The 14,160-nt window shown below is 36.7% G+C and overlaps 2 protein-coding genes across 3 annotated transcripts; one reads left to right on the top strand and one right to left on the bottom strand.

The window, feature by feature from the left end:
* Window positions 1-221: 221 nt before the first annotated feature.
* Window positions 222-4,138, top strand: LOC591582 (probable 60S ribosomal protein L37-A). 2 transcript variants are annotated; one of them, XM_791138.5, is made up of 4 exons: window positions 222-291; window positions 1,648-1,783; window positions 2,945-3,029; window positions 3,948-4,138. In XM_791138.5, exons 1-4 carry the CDS (start codon window positions 289-291, stop codon window positions 4,006-4,008), a joined length of 285 nt encoding a protein of 94 aa, XP_796231.2. In that variant the 5' UTR covers window positions 222-288; the 3' UTR covers window positions 4,009-4,138. The 2 variants fall into 2 exon arrangements, with proteins under 2 accessions (XP_796231.2, XP_011682353.1); XM_011684051.1 differs by lacking the exon at window positions 222-291 and adding an exon at window positions 483-542.
* A 1,458-nt stretch (window positions 4,139-5,596) lies between these two features.
* On the bottom strand, window positions 5,597-13,999 carry LOC591565 (armadillo repeat-containing protein 7). Its single transcript, XM_791123.5, has 7 exons — window positions 13,691-13,999; window positions 11,450-11,548; window positions 10,576-10,644; window positions 10,145-10,211; window positions 9,481-9,551; window positions 8,892-8,983; window positions 5,597-6,330 (listed from the first exon to the last, which is right to left on the bottom strand). Exons 1-7 carry the CDS (start codon window positions 13,797-13,799, stop codon window positions 6,223-6,225), a joined length of 615 nt encoding a protein of 204 aa, XP_796216.2. The 5' UTR covers window positions 13,800-13,999; the 3' UTR covers window positions 5,597-6,222.
* Window positions 14,000-14,160: the final 161 nt, after the last annotated feature.

Here is a 14,160-nt window from a genome sequence, read left to right as displayed (position 1 = left end):
GGTTCATTTTTAAGTTCGAATAAAATATCCTGTAATGAATTGAGGGCTAACAAAATTATTAAAAGTTGGCAGGTGGACACAGTAAGGGACCCAATAACTTGCAAATGCGTGTCCTCAGTCGGCACTTCAGTTATTTGCTTTATAAAAAAGGTATAATTTGAAGAAAATGCAATAGAAGTCTACGTCCATCGGCCCGACGCTATATTATAGAGCAGTGAAGCTAGATCTGCCAATTTACTCCATGCGCCATCTATTGTTCGATCTCTTAAAGTCTGCTGCCCTCCGAAGATGGTGAGCAACATAAATTCTCCCAAAGAATCTACGTAATCTAAGAGAATCGATCATAATTTGAATATATTCACAGTTACCTGTTAATGTCCATATCTTCACTTTTCCTACCAGATTATAAGCTGTGTCATTTTTTCTCGTAGTTTGTCAGAATATAATTTTTAAAATTGACCGAATACACAGTGACGTCGGAAGTACGTGCGATATGCATGTACGTGTGTATTGCCTGCGTGTGTAAAGCGAATCCTTTCTGGGTATGGGAATTGAAAGGGACGATCTCCCCGAATAATGTAACTTAGATCTAGAGTCTAGACGAACAACACTTGTAATATGTATGCTTGAAGAAGAACGTCAAGCCCGATGTTTAAAGAAGTTGTGTTCACAGTCTGCCAGTCATTAAGGGTTCATGCCGAGATGCATTGCACTTGCAGTGTAGATTCCTAGGCCTAGATTGTATTGCCTGTGCCATTGACTTGTTGCAAGGCCAAATTACACATGCACTCTCGTTCACGCTAACGTGCGCTGCTCTGCATCCGAGATTTGGTCATCTCGGGGTAGGGTAGGCCTAATGGGTTTTGATTGATAATTTACAAGAGTAGGGCACTGGTCTGAGAGTAAGGATTATCTGGCATCCGCGTAAACGAAGATCGTCTTTGTAAATGCGGACAGAGGCATCTGCGAAAATATAGATCGTCTGCATTTTCACTGGCGATGCTAAAAACGGATTCCGTGTAACGAAATACCCCCAGTTCACCTTCTACTTTTATGAGTTGTCCGTCTTCCTGAGGATTTATCACTCGTAATGTGAAAGTCAATGTGAAATGCATCAAGAAAATTATCGCGGAATCCTTGTTGCACATTGCTAACGTGTGGATCGGAAATCAGAATCGTCCGCATTAACGAAGACGATCTTGTTTCATGCGGATGATCCTTATTCTTGATCTTGGGCCTAGGCCTAGAGTCTACTGACATTTGGATAGATTTTACATCATAAATTTTCATGAGCAATCTGCCAATTATTACTTTTTTATGTTGAGCCGAGTGAGATTATCCCTTTCAAAGCAAATATGTACAAAGAAAATTGGTATTCTAAATGGGAGACCGCCTCCAAGATACGCTACCAAATATCTTAAGATAAGTCGCTGACAACACTGATGTGCACCTAGGTTCTATCCCCCCCCCCCCCTGTTAAATTAAGAGAAAGAAACCCAATACATTATGTAATTTTGAGAGAAGGTTGCTGCTAACGGCAAGACATGTATCTTTAAATCATTGGCATTCTTAGAAGTAGACTATAAATATAACCATAACTCCTGACTTCAACCCCATGTCTACCTTTTGTTTTTCTCTAATTTACAGACGAAGGGTACTTCCAGCTTTGGAAAGCGCCACAACAAGACCCACACCTTCTGTAGGAGGTGTGGGCGTCGTAGCTACCACATCCAGAAGTTAACATGCTCGAGCTGCGGATACCCAGCCAAGACCATCAGGAAATGTAAGCACATCTTCGCTTTCCATGTAGACAGGAAAATGTCTAAACAACATTTTTGTTAAAAGATCATTTAAAACGAGAATAAAGAGCAAATGCTCTTGAGTAAAAGAAGTTGAAGAAGCCTCGTGTCCTCAGCAAATCAATGTAGGTTGTAGCCCGGACTCCTTAGTTTGAATGAATGAAAACATTCATTTATACACCTAAGTTCTAACTTTGATAGGACTGGAGTAAATGCTTCTAGTTCTACCTGAATGACATCCAGGGTTCTCAATAAGCAATAAACAAGAAGAAAGAGAGAGAGAAAAAGAGGAAGATCCCTGAAGCCCACAATTCCACACTTTTCTTAAATTAAAGGTACGGTAAAGACCAGTTTTGGAAATGCCCCCCCCCCCCCCCCCCCTCTCAAAAAATGAAATGGAAGCTCTCATTACCAATCATGTAAAAGAATGTTTTTGACTAATACGTGATGATACAAATTTTGCTAAGAAACCTATTTGGACCTGATAAATATCAAGCACGTGTTGCGTAGTCCCATATACATCTTTCTGTGTACAGTGCTTGTAACTTTACCAAGATTGGCCAAATTTCTTATCATTTTGATGATTCCAGAACCTTGCAGTACACACCAATACTTATATGCTAGATGATCAACCTTTTCTGATTCCACAACATTTCTTTCACAATGCAATCGCATGACCGTAACTGTTCTTTATCTTTAATGACAAGCTAGTCTTTGTCATGTTCAAAACATTGCTCACAATTATTTTAAAGAATAGCAGCGAATAAAGACGTACTGAAGCTTTACGTTTTACAATCTTACAAGTGAGCGAAAGAAGTAATAAAGCTTAAATTGGATAATGTTGGAAATTAAGGAACACATCAATGCTTAAAATGACAGGATAGAAACAGAATTCAAAAGAATGAAGCTTGCACGAATAGGACTCCCGGTGTATGGTGCCCATGCCTTCTCTCCAGTTGCTCCACATCTATGGAACTCCCTCCTATTCTTTGGATACCGACAAGCTAGAAAGCTTACGTCGGGTCTCGAAACCTATTTTCTCAAGCAAATGTGTAGTCCATGACTATTGGAGGAGCGGGCACCTTTGAATGTTTGAAATATATGGATTACCATCATTAATGTTCTGCTCTTTTGTTGTTTTTCAGATAACTGGAGTGCAAAGGCAAAGCGCCGAAAGACAACTGGCACTGGCCGCATCAAGCATCTTAGGGCAGTCAACAGGAAATTCAGGTAAGGGCTCAGAATACAGTGAAACCTGTATCAGAATACAGTGAAACCTGTATATAAAGACTGCTCTAGGGAAACATGAAAAGTGGTCTCTATAGGCAGGTGGTCTCTATGTACAGGTTTCAATGAGAAACCATATTTAAGGGAAACAAAAAATGTGGTCTTTCTAGACAGGTAGACATCAAAGAAGTTGTACATAAAGTATAGGAATCAGAATAATATTCACGTAGGTGTCGGAAAAGAGGTCCCTTTTATCGGGTCATTCCATGTTATCTCTTATGCTTTTGGTATGATTAATTGTATTGTTTGAACAGTAGTTGTAAGAACTGCTGACAATCATCTAAAATTGCAACAATTATTGCAAAATATTGGAATTTCTGGATTGGAAATACAAGCTTTATCATACACCAAAAAATAGTTTTATGAGTATTGCTCTTTTTTCGCCAAATACGGCTGAAGAACAAAAATGAAGTGTCTCTCGTCCACCGCCTCCTTTTTTAAAAACTATTTACTATTAAGAAGAAGAAAAATTGCCTGTGATATACATTGTGTTTAAATTTAAATAGCCTCTAAAGTGATACAAATCATTTGTTTTGTTATACATTGCATCAGTTTACTCACATTGCACAATATCTGTGAATAAATAGGCTTGGCCAGCTATAATTAGCATGGCAACCATATTGGAAAAAAGAAGTAAATAGTAATGCCCTGCCTCCTCCTTTTCTTTTAAAGCCCCTACGAGAAACACATTATTTTGTTATTAGGCCTAATAAAAAAAATGTCTTTAAAGATGTGATGTTTACTCAACTCCTCGGTTATTATGAATATGAACCATCTCTTCTATATAAGTGGTCCCTCAGAAATCCTGAATGATGTTATAATCCCTCTTTGATTTTTGAATTCTCTTCCATTTCCTTACAGTAATGGATTCCGTGAAGGCACTAAGCCCAAGCCCAGAGCACGTGGCGCAGCCTCCACATAGACGTTAGTACCACAGACATGGCCCACTACAGACTTTCTACCAAGACAGCAGACAACAACACTCAAAACCAGCAGACTTATCACAGATCAATTCTCATTGTAAGATGTGAATAAATCATCACAAAAACAAACGATTGGTTTCCAATTTTCTTACTTATGTTGTCAATTTTCAGTTAAGTATTTGAGAGATTTATTTGCAAAACTTGGTCTTTAGATCACAAGAGAAACTTTCAATTTAAATGGCGGTAATTTAAAATCTTGTGATATTTTTGTGATCTGAGAGATACTTGATATGTACAAAACTGGAAGAACTAGAGGTGTATTTGTGAGATTTTTCAAAATGTATAAAGTCTTGAAAGTAATATTGTGTATACTCCGTGAGAGAGAGTTTATTGCTTTGGGAAGGGCCTTTTAAAGCCCCTCTAAAAGTGGAGCCCCAAATTCACAAAATATCTGATTGAAAGATTTCACTTGAATTGTATCATAATGTGAAAGAGGGTGTCGTTGAGACACTTATGCAAAAATTTCCCATTTTGAAGACAAATATTGATAAACAAAAATATAATTTTGGTTTTCTGTTGTGTGCAGAAAACCTAAATCTTGTATTCTTTCATCAATATTCGACTACAAACACATTTTTTATGAAAATCCTTGCAGGTCTTTATCTCGAATGGCATCCTATCACATTACGATACAATTTAAGTAAAATTTTGTTATCAAATTTTTGGGGCTCCAAACTCTTTAGAGAGACAATTTGTAAAGGCTTCTGGTTTACAGTACCCTGTACGTAGTGGAAGTGTGTGGCTGTTGCACAGGATGAGACTGTGATGTATGACGAGTGCGTTTTGAATGAAAGATGGAGTAGCAAAATGTTCATTCCAATTTGGGGGGAAATCCATGGTCTTAAACTTAAAGACCACACAACCAAAACAAAATGAGTTATCTTGAAATCGGGGAGGGAGATTAATACGGCTGTGTCAGGGGAAGAACCTAAAACGTACATGTTACTGCCGTGCCTGAATGTGAAGTGGGATAGAAATTCGACCCATTATAAAACGGATCGAAAAAGTTGAGGACAAAATACAGTAACTTCTTGGAGTGAGTTATAAAATTTTGACATTTTAGTTCAAGAATAAGTCTCAATGGAATTAGCATTTGGGTCAAGATGTGTGATGTCATAGAAGGAAACTGTCATGTTCTGTGTGGTGGATACTTAAATGGATAAAAATGTACATTAAAAAAAAAAAATGATATAATTTTCTGATGATATTAATACAAGTCCCACTATAAATGAATACTGGTGTCACAACATTACTACTTCATCATCGCAATATCATCTTTTGAAAGATGTTAGATATATCATTAAATTGAAAAACGTATGAAAGTTTTTGTGTGCCATTTCTCGAAACTGGCATAAGTCTAAGTTGACATCCTGTAGAAACATGTTTTAATTCTATAACACATGTTTCAATAGGATGTCCAAGAAGTTAGACTTATGACTGTTTCGAGAAACGGCCCCCAAACTTCCAATAGTTCATTATCATACACTACAGTTAACACACATACAAAATACATGAAATCAAATATAATTTGTGTTAAACAATTTTAATTTTCAATAAATACATAACTTCCAAACGATTGGGATTCTAACCACTGCAAACAAGTTATCACATTATAGTCCTCTCTCTCTCTCTCTCTCCATGTGCCTTCCTCCTCTCTCTTTCTCTTCCTCTTCAATTGTTCTTTCTTTGCCATTTGATTGGGAGGGGTAATGCCCCCCCCCCTACATGTCCCTTAGCCATGGCACTGTTTCATCTTGCATCAACATTGGTATCCTCGGCATCATGTGACCAACGTAGCCCATGTGACTGAGAATCAAAACGGACGCTTCCCAAGATCTATACGCATTGGCCTGTCATGCAAGCTCCTGCTGGGTTTCAGGTGGTGACGGAATCCAAACCACTGAAATTAAGAGTGATGACAGAGGGTAGGCCTGAAGAGGTTGCTCAGGAGTTCTGCAGTCCTGAAGGTCCCAGAGGTTTTCCAAGATCTTCAAGCATTGGCCCGTCATGATTGCTCCTGCCGGGATGTGGGTAGCAGAGGGCTTCCCACTACTGGACTTGTTTGTGATGATGTCATCTGCGGCTGAAGATGTTGTTCTGCAGTACGGTGGTCAAAAAGTTACAAGAGGTTTTCCAAGATCAGGAATATCTCGTCATCTTGGCTCCTGCTGGGGTTCGGGTGGTAACGGTATCCCAACTACTGAACTTGTGGGTGACAACAGTGACTGTGCCTTGAGGCGTTGATCTGGTGTACAGTAATCCTAAAGTTATTGCAAATGAAAACAAGAATTCTTATGACTTTTTCAACAATTTACGCAAAGTTGCACAATCAGTGTTAAATCTTAAAACGCGTACCATCCCAGTAAATGCTTGGTGGCCATGGCTAAATACTCACTGCTAAGTTCATGAAATTATTATGTAAACTAAACTAGAAATGTAATGAAAGACTTGAGAATTGAACATGATTCAAATCAAGAAGAGTAAAAGTGAGGTGAACATATTCTTCATGGATCATGAAGCTCAAGATATTTTTGAAAAGAATTGATAGACTAGGGCCCTATCTTACAAAGAGTTGCAATTGATCCAAATCAATCTCAAGTTTGCAATCTTTTATCTCCTCTGTACATAGTTGCGATTGATATTAAATCTGAGATACACTTGCCTTACTTGTTATCAGTGTCTGTGATATGGTGTAATATTGAAGCCCTTAAAAAAAATGTAATTCAAAATGATCAAGAAATGCCTCAAAAAAGTAAAAATCTTTGAGTGACCGGTTTTACCACACTCGTTTTCCCCAATAGACGGTAGTGTTACGAAAACCGTTTGGCAAACGGTTTTCAAAATTTGTAATTCCAATCATAAATATCTTGATAATCAGACAGGCGATCGGCTTGTAAAAGTCATGGGGTTCCTGACTGACCTAAAGGTTCATAATTATCATTGCAGCATGAGCTAAATCCAGAATTTTGTTTCAGAATCTGAGACAAAGTTGCCGGATCCCTTTAACTCTTTGTAGGACGGGCCCAGTTGTGTTGAATATGGATCTGAATATTAAACTCGATCTTGACTTCAGGTACTGAAAACTTGCCAAATTATTGACTTGTATGTAAGCAACAGCTCATACACATAAAATGCATTCATCAGGTAGATGCTTCAAATGGGAAACCCATCGTGATATTAAGTTGGTTTTAATAGAAGCAGAACAACGAGTAGAACAGGTCAGTAAAAAATTGAGCAAAATCCAATTAGGAATGAGGAATTATTGAAGTTCCAATCAAGCAAACACAAAAAAGGGAACTCTGTGACATATCTTGCAAGGACCTTTCAAAATTCACAACATTCCTATTTTTAATAGGACATTGCTCAAACTTTCACTCATATATTTTTCTCATTTTGCTGCCAGCTAATTATCAGGGTGGACTTCCTCTTTAACAAGATCATGAGCTTGTTTGTAAAAATGGATTTTCATGAAAAAACAAATCTAACAAGGCCTCACCCCATCGTCATAAAATTGATCTGTAAGTAAAATACTAACTTTCATCAGACTCAAACAAATATTGAAAATCATTTCAAATTAACAAATGAATTAATAACCTCCTTATAACAAATTCTTGGGACCGGCCGTCTGGTTGCTTACTAACAAGCATTTATGCTTTCTTAGCAGTCAGGGAAAATAACCACCACCACGAAAGTATCTTCTTGGATTGAAACCTGGTTATATCAGGGTTAGAAAAAGAAGATGAAACAGCAAAAATTACCTAGTTTTGTTTTTTGTGTAATTTATTTTTTTTGTCTGACTGCTAAGAAAGCAGGTGTATGTTTGTTCGCGATCAACCAGGGGACCAACAGCTTCAAGTCATTCTCAGAGGGACGTGGTATGCCTCACCAGAGGATACTCATGCATTAACTTGGTTTTGAACCAACGACCCCCTGGTTAACCCTATTTTAACTGGGCTATTTCAGACCAGGTTTTTACTGGGGGGGGGTCAATTTGACCCCCCTTAAGATCTCGGCCGTTTCACGGCCGATCGCTGCGAAAATTTGCATACATGTTAAGTGAAGTGTATAGAATGATATGGTAATTTCAATTTTTTGAAAAATTCACTCATTTACATATTTATGGTAATTTATGCAAATGAGGTCATAAAATTCACATTTTTGCCCATAAATCATACATTATTGATATTTAAGCATTCTTTTTCACTACATATATTTGTTAGACCCTTTGGAATAATAATACAACACAAAAAATTAGAAGAGCCAGGTTATTCCTTATGTTATCTCTTGTTTTGATAATTTCTTATGTATTTCATTGTTTTTTCAACTTATGTATTTTTTTGTTTTTGTTGTTTTATTTCATTTATAACTATAATTCAACTATTTTGACCCCAAAACAAACACCCAAACTTTAAACAAGACTAAATAACCAATGTTTTATCTCTTTTTAGGAAAAATGACATTTCCATATGTTTTGTACACAAATCACAAAAATGAGCGATTTTCGGGCTGACATGCAACAACAAAATGTCACGTGACTCCGTAACTATACGTCCGATTTTCGAAAAAATTGTTTTAAAAGATGCGTAAGACTCGAAAGAAAAAAGTCATGAAAGGAAAATTTTATATCTGCCGCGGTTTCGGAGTAGTCGCGAAATTTCTACAGGGGGGGGTCAAATTGACCCCCCCCCAGTTAACGTAGGGTTAAAAGACCACTGCTCCACCACTGAGCAACTGCATTGCACCTCGATGAGGTGTGATGTTATGTACTGCAATTTGAAAAGAATTAGCACTCACTTGTGAAAGAATAAAATGGGACACATACCTGGAGAAAGACGTTGGCTAGGTTACTCGTTCTCTTGCTGCTTGACCCTGTAAACCTCTGCATGCACTCAACAATAGAGGGTGCTGTGATTTCTGCAAGACAGAAAAATCATTTAAAGAAACAAACTAATATAACTTAGCGATCAAACCTAGAGAGGGTGGGACAAGAACAGTTTGTAAGTTAAGGAATTGCAGAGGTCTTTTATATCTCTTGCAAACTCCCCTCCCCCCCCCCCCCAAAAAAAAAAAAAATGATATTGTGGAGTGCCAGGAGTGTCAAGTCTAACAGACTTAAGCACTATACAAGAACCCACTATTATTATTATTATATCACTGGTCACAGTTTTCCAGAATGGGAGGGGGCGCATAAGCTCTATGCACCCTTTCAGCCCCCAGCCTCCATATTTGCATCAATCATTCACCGATTCAGATTGCAATTGAATGATTTGTCTCTTACTTTGAGTGAATACTAATACCGAGGCATGTTTGGCAACTAATATGGGAGGGGGGAATTCAAAGTCAAAGAATTTTTTCATGACATTGGCAACAATTTTTTGAAAAAATATAAATAATATACAAGTTGTAATTACCTTCTTTAGAAGCTGGTGTCATGAGGTACATTAGAGTAGTGATGGCCGACAGTACAGTCTCTTCATTAGGACTAGAAGAAAATATGACATATGGTCAAGATTAACTCTTATTTTGAGTGTGGGTACTGACAATTTGCATTCTAAGAACTAGCTAAACATTCCAGCAGTTTTGGAATTCACAATACAAAGTTTCTAAGTTGTAAAAGAACAAAATAGTGATTTTTTTTTTTAAATACGGGGTACTTTATTTTGATAATGTTTTCATGAAGATAAAGGGATCCAGGTATACTATCCCCCTAAAGATTATGTTGTAGATCTTGGACTAACTTTCTTTGCTTAACTTGATTTTAGATACAAGTTCCCTTGGAGTACTCGGGAGTACAGATTACATTTTAGTAGAATATCAGAAATTATGTTATATTTGACACAATAGTATGATTAAGAAAAAAAAACATTATGATCTTTTGACATATGGTGTTGTACAGGAAAACAATTATATGATATACTTCACATAAAATGAAAACTGACTTTGTCTGTTACCGGTATTTACATATTTATTACACATGTAGGTAGTTGACACCAATATATATGACCTTTTACTCCTTTTTATGTTGTGCACCAATATGGTTCATTTCATATTTCTTAAGTCATTACTTCATCTCACCTTGACAAGCAATCTTTTACAAGAGAAACACCATCGTTTGCTAGAATATGAGCCTTGTTCTCCTTATCTAGGAAAAATAAAAAATAAATAAAGGCATTTATGAAGTGTGACAACCATATCAAATGTAGACGCCTAGATGGAGGTAATTAATTTGTCTCTATATACACGCACATATTTTGACACATATAATGTGAGCTACAAATTATCTTCAATCTAAAAATGATAGAAAATGACCCTATTTGTGATTTTAAAAAATAAACTTTCAAACAAAGCTATAGAATATTTATCCAATGAAGATGGAGGGGGTTGTAAAACTGAACAGGCCATAATCTCCAAGTGACAGACATTGCTGGTAAATTTCAAGGGGTTATCAAACCCCCTGTATTCTTTAATTACTATGTTTTTGACAATGATTCTTAACATCCCCTTACCTAGAGCAAGATTGCAGAGTCCGCCGATACCAAACTCGACAAGCTTTTCTGATGGTTCACTCAAGGTATCTGTCAACAACAACAAACAAAAGAAATCAAAACAAAAGAATAAAACAAAACAAATGAATACAACTGAGTCAGGAAACAAAGAAAAAGCTTCTGAAGAAACTGTAATCCTGTTTTGACATCAAGGTCCTGTTTCATAAAACAAGTTACAATAACTGTTATAACTAAGCTACTGAAATTGTGGCATTTGATCAGCTGATCGAGTGCAAATACGTCATAGAAATTTAGCATTTGTTATTGATAACAAGTTCATGAAACAGGGCCTTGGGGTTTAGATGATACAACACAAGTGGCAGTGACATATGACATTGACATTTATTCCCATGGCCATGTTACAAAGGGTATTGGAGAATTCAATCATGCAAATAATAATAAATTGTCTTCAATACAGAAATTCAATGACATATCTAATGGGTCTCCTACACTGTTAAAATCTGTCAAGTCACCAAATTACAATACATATCAAGTTTGCTTGTTTTCTCTTTTATTTTCAACACTTTTTTATAAATACCACCAAAAAAAAAATACTGTTTGATGTGAACAAAAATATTAGTATAAAATTTTAAGTACACTGATACACATTTGTGAAGGTACCGGTAAAGAGGCAAGCCCGATTTAGAGACTGTGGCCCTTTTTTTTCTCTTTCTTTTTTTATATTCAAAGATGTGATATGAGCATCAAAAGCATGAAATTTAACTGTTGAAAGTGACAATGAACACTGCATTGAAATAATATCATGGTCTTATGATATAGCCAGAGGATTGTAAACATTTGTTTTGTTAAATCAACAAATAAATGCTTTACTTACCTAGGAATAGATCCATCACATTCAACTGTCTGATATGTTCATAGTTCAAGGGGTCATAGGCAAAGTTGGCCAAATTTGCCAGCACTTGCTCTCTACAACCTGTAAATGAATTCAAACAGTAAACAATGTTTGTCAATGTTTTGTATAGGTTCGCTTACGTCCAACAAGAGAGAGAGAGAGAGAGAGAGAGAGAGAGAGGGAGAGATAATGCAGAGTTATAGGGATCACCTCTTCACAGTTGTGAAAAGAAGACAGCTTCAGTGGTTTCAGCATGTAACTAGATGTGAGAATAGCTTGGCAAACATCATCTTGCAAGGAGGAACTGATGGGAGAAGTATGAGGGCAGACCAACTGGACTGATAACATCAAGCAGTGGATGATGGGAATATCATTTGGGCGGCTAACTAGAACAGCTGAAGACATGAAGGTTTGGAGTACCTGTGTCTCAAGGTCCATTTCATTGTCGCCCCAACGGCCTCAATGCTATGGGACATAGACATGACAGATGGATAGATAGAGATAGATATGGATACAACAAATAATAATACCACTATTAAATATCCCTTTGGTCAGTTTGGAGGATAATAGAGAGAAGTCAAGAGTTATAAAATACAATTCAAATCAAATACCAAATAAACTGAAGAAAAAACTGCCATTAATTGAACAAATGAATTTTCTGTCTCTTTAAGAATTTGTCAAATTGTGTCTACCTCATTTTCCAACATCAGTTGTAGACTATATTTGGAGTTTTACTTCGAGTATGAGGGTATACCGTATAGATCAGGCCTTCTCAACTAGTTTATTAGAAGCGCCAAAACAAAAATTTATTGTGGTTGAAGTGCCAACCTGTATGTTTGGTGACTGTGTTGCGAGGGAGCGTAGCGACCGAGCCGATACCGGGTGGGGTTCAGGGGGCGAAGCCCCCGGAAGCTAGTGTATTTTAGGGCTTAACCCACGGTTTTTCTGATTGTTCGGGAACGCATATGGATGGCGCCCCGCCGCTCGCTGACTTTTTTCTTTTGAGTCTTGCGCAACTTTTAAAAGAATTGTTTTGAAAATCGGACCTACGGTTACAAGGTCACGTGACCTTTTGTCTTTGCATGTTAGCCCCAAAATCGCTCATTTTCCTGATTTGTGTACAAAACTATGGAAAAGTCATGTTTTCCTAAAAATAGATCAAACATGGGTTATTGGGTCTTGTTTAAAATTTAGGTGGTTGTTTTGGGAGTCAAAATAGTTGAATTGTAGTTAGAAACGAGATAAAACAACAAAAACAATAAAATACATAAGTTTAAAAAACAATGACATACATAAGAAATTATCAAAACAAGGGATAACATAAGGATTTAGCTGGCTCTTCCAATTTTTTTGTCGTATTATTATTAAAAATGATCTAATGAATATATGTAGTGAAAAAGAATGCTTAAATATGAATAATATATGATTTATGGGTGACAATGTGATTTGTATGACCTTATTTGCATAAATTACCATAAATATGCAAATAAGTGAATTTTTCAAAAAATTGAAATTATCATAGTATTCTATACACTTCACTTGACATGCGTGCACATTTTTGCGGAGATCGGCCGCTTCACGGCCGAGATCTTATGGGGAGGGGGGCATAATGCCCCCTCCCTCCCCCCGGCCGTACTAAGTAGACCTCAAATAGCCCGGCCTTTTTAGGGTTAAGGCCCAGATGTGGCATTTTTAACACCTTTTTGTTCCATAAAACATCAATCATAATTTCATATTGATGTGAAATAATAAGTAGAATTCCTGAAGTTTTTTTATTTTAAATTATAATTTTTTAATTTGTTTTCTCTTTAATTTTTGAATTTTAATTTGTATTTATTTTTTATTAATTTTTTGGAACAGCCGCGCGCCACTCTGACTGACCGCAAGCGCCACGAGTGGCGCGCGCGCCGCCAGTTGAGAAGGCATTTCTGGATGGGGAATAGTCTAGATCCACTCTATTAGTTAATAATAATATAGGGTCTAATGAATCGTCTTTTAGTTAGTGATTAGATCTATGTCACATTAGTTTCACGTACGTTACGATCTAGGGTTTTGATATGTTACAATTGCATGAATTCTGTATAGGGTCTATGTTGTAAATAGGTGTAATTCTATGATATGAACAATTAGAATTACAGTCTAGATCTAGATCTAGGTCTAAATAAAGTCCCTCGAATTCGAAAGAGGATAGATCTAAATAGACCTAGAAAGAAAAAAACATACCATCGTCTTGTGTTTGTTGAAACTCGGTCACCAAGTTTTGTAAATGCTGTAATCTACCAATCCCATCGACTGGTGTGCGAGCTTCAAGCCTTTCCCTTGAGCCAAACATGGTTTCATAAGTTCAACAAGTTGTATCGGTACTCTCTGGAAAAGCTTGTCCGAAACTGTGAGGCCGAGATCACGCCTTCGTGCTCGCCCTTTATGTTGCTAGCTAGCTAACTCTAATCCATTTAGCTAGCTAGAGGCATGGCACGGCGCGCGCTTTTGCAATGTTGATCAACAAATCTGCACGTGCTTGCGCGCGTTCAAATGTTGCCAATCTTTAAATTTAATACAAAAATATTAAATGCTTATTGATTCATGTTGATAATTTCTTTTTAATAATATAATACTTGTAATAATCTATTTTCAATTTATATTTTATGATTAATAAAATTGATAACAATTCATACATAAAAAGAACCGTACAA

This window comes from Strongylocentrotus purpuratus, unplaced genomic scaffold, assembly GCF_000002235.5.
Source record: "Strongylocentrotus purpuratus isolate Spur 01 unplaced genomic scaffold, Spur_5.0 spur5_scaffold_3, whole genome shotgun sequence".
Lineage (NCBI taxonomy): Eukaryota > Metazoa > Echinodermata > Echinoidea > Camarodonta > Strongylocentrotidae > Strongylocentrotus > Strongylocentrotus purpuratus.
The sequence above is the reverse complement of the archived record's forward strand: the minus strand, read 5'-3'. Positions and strand labels throughout refer to the sequence as shown.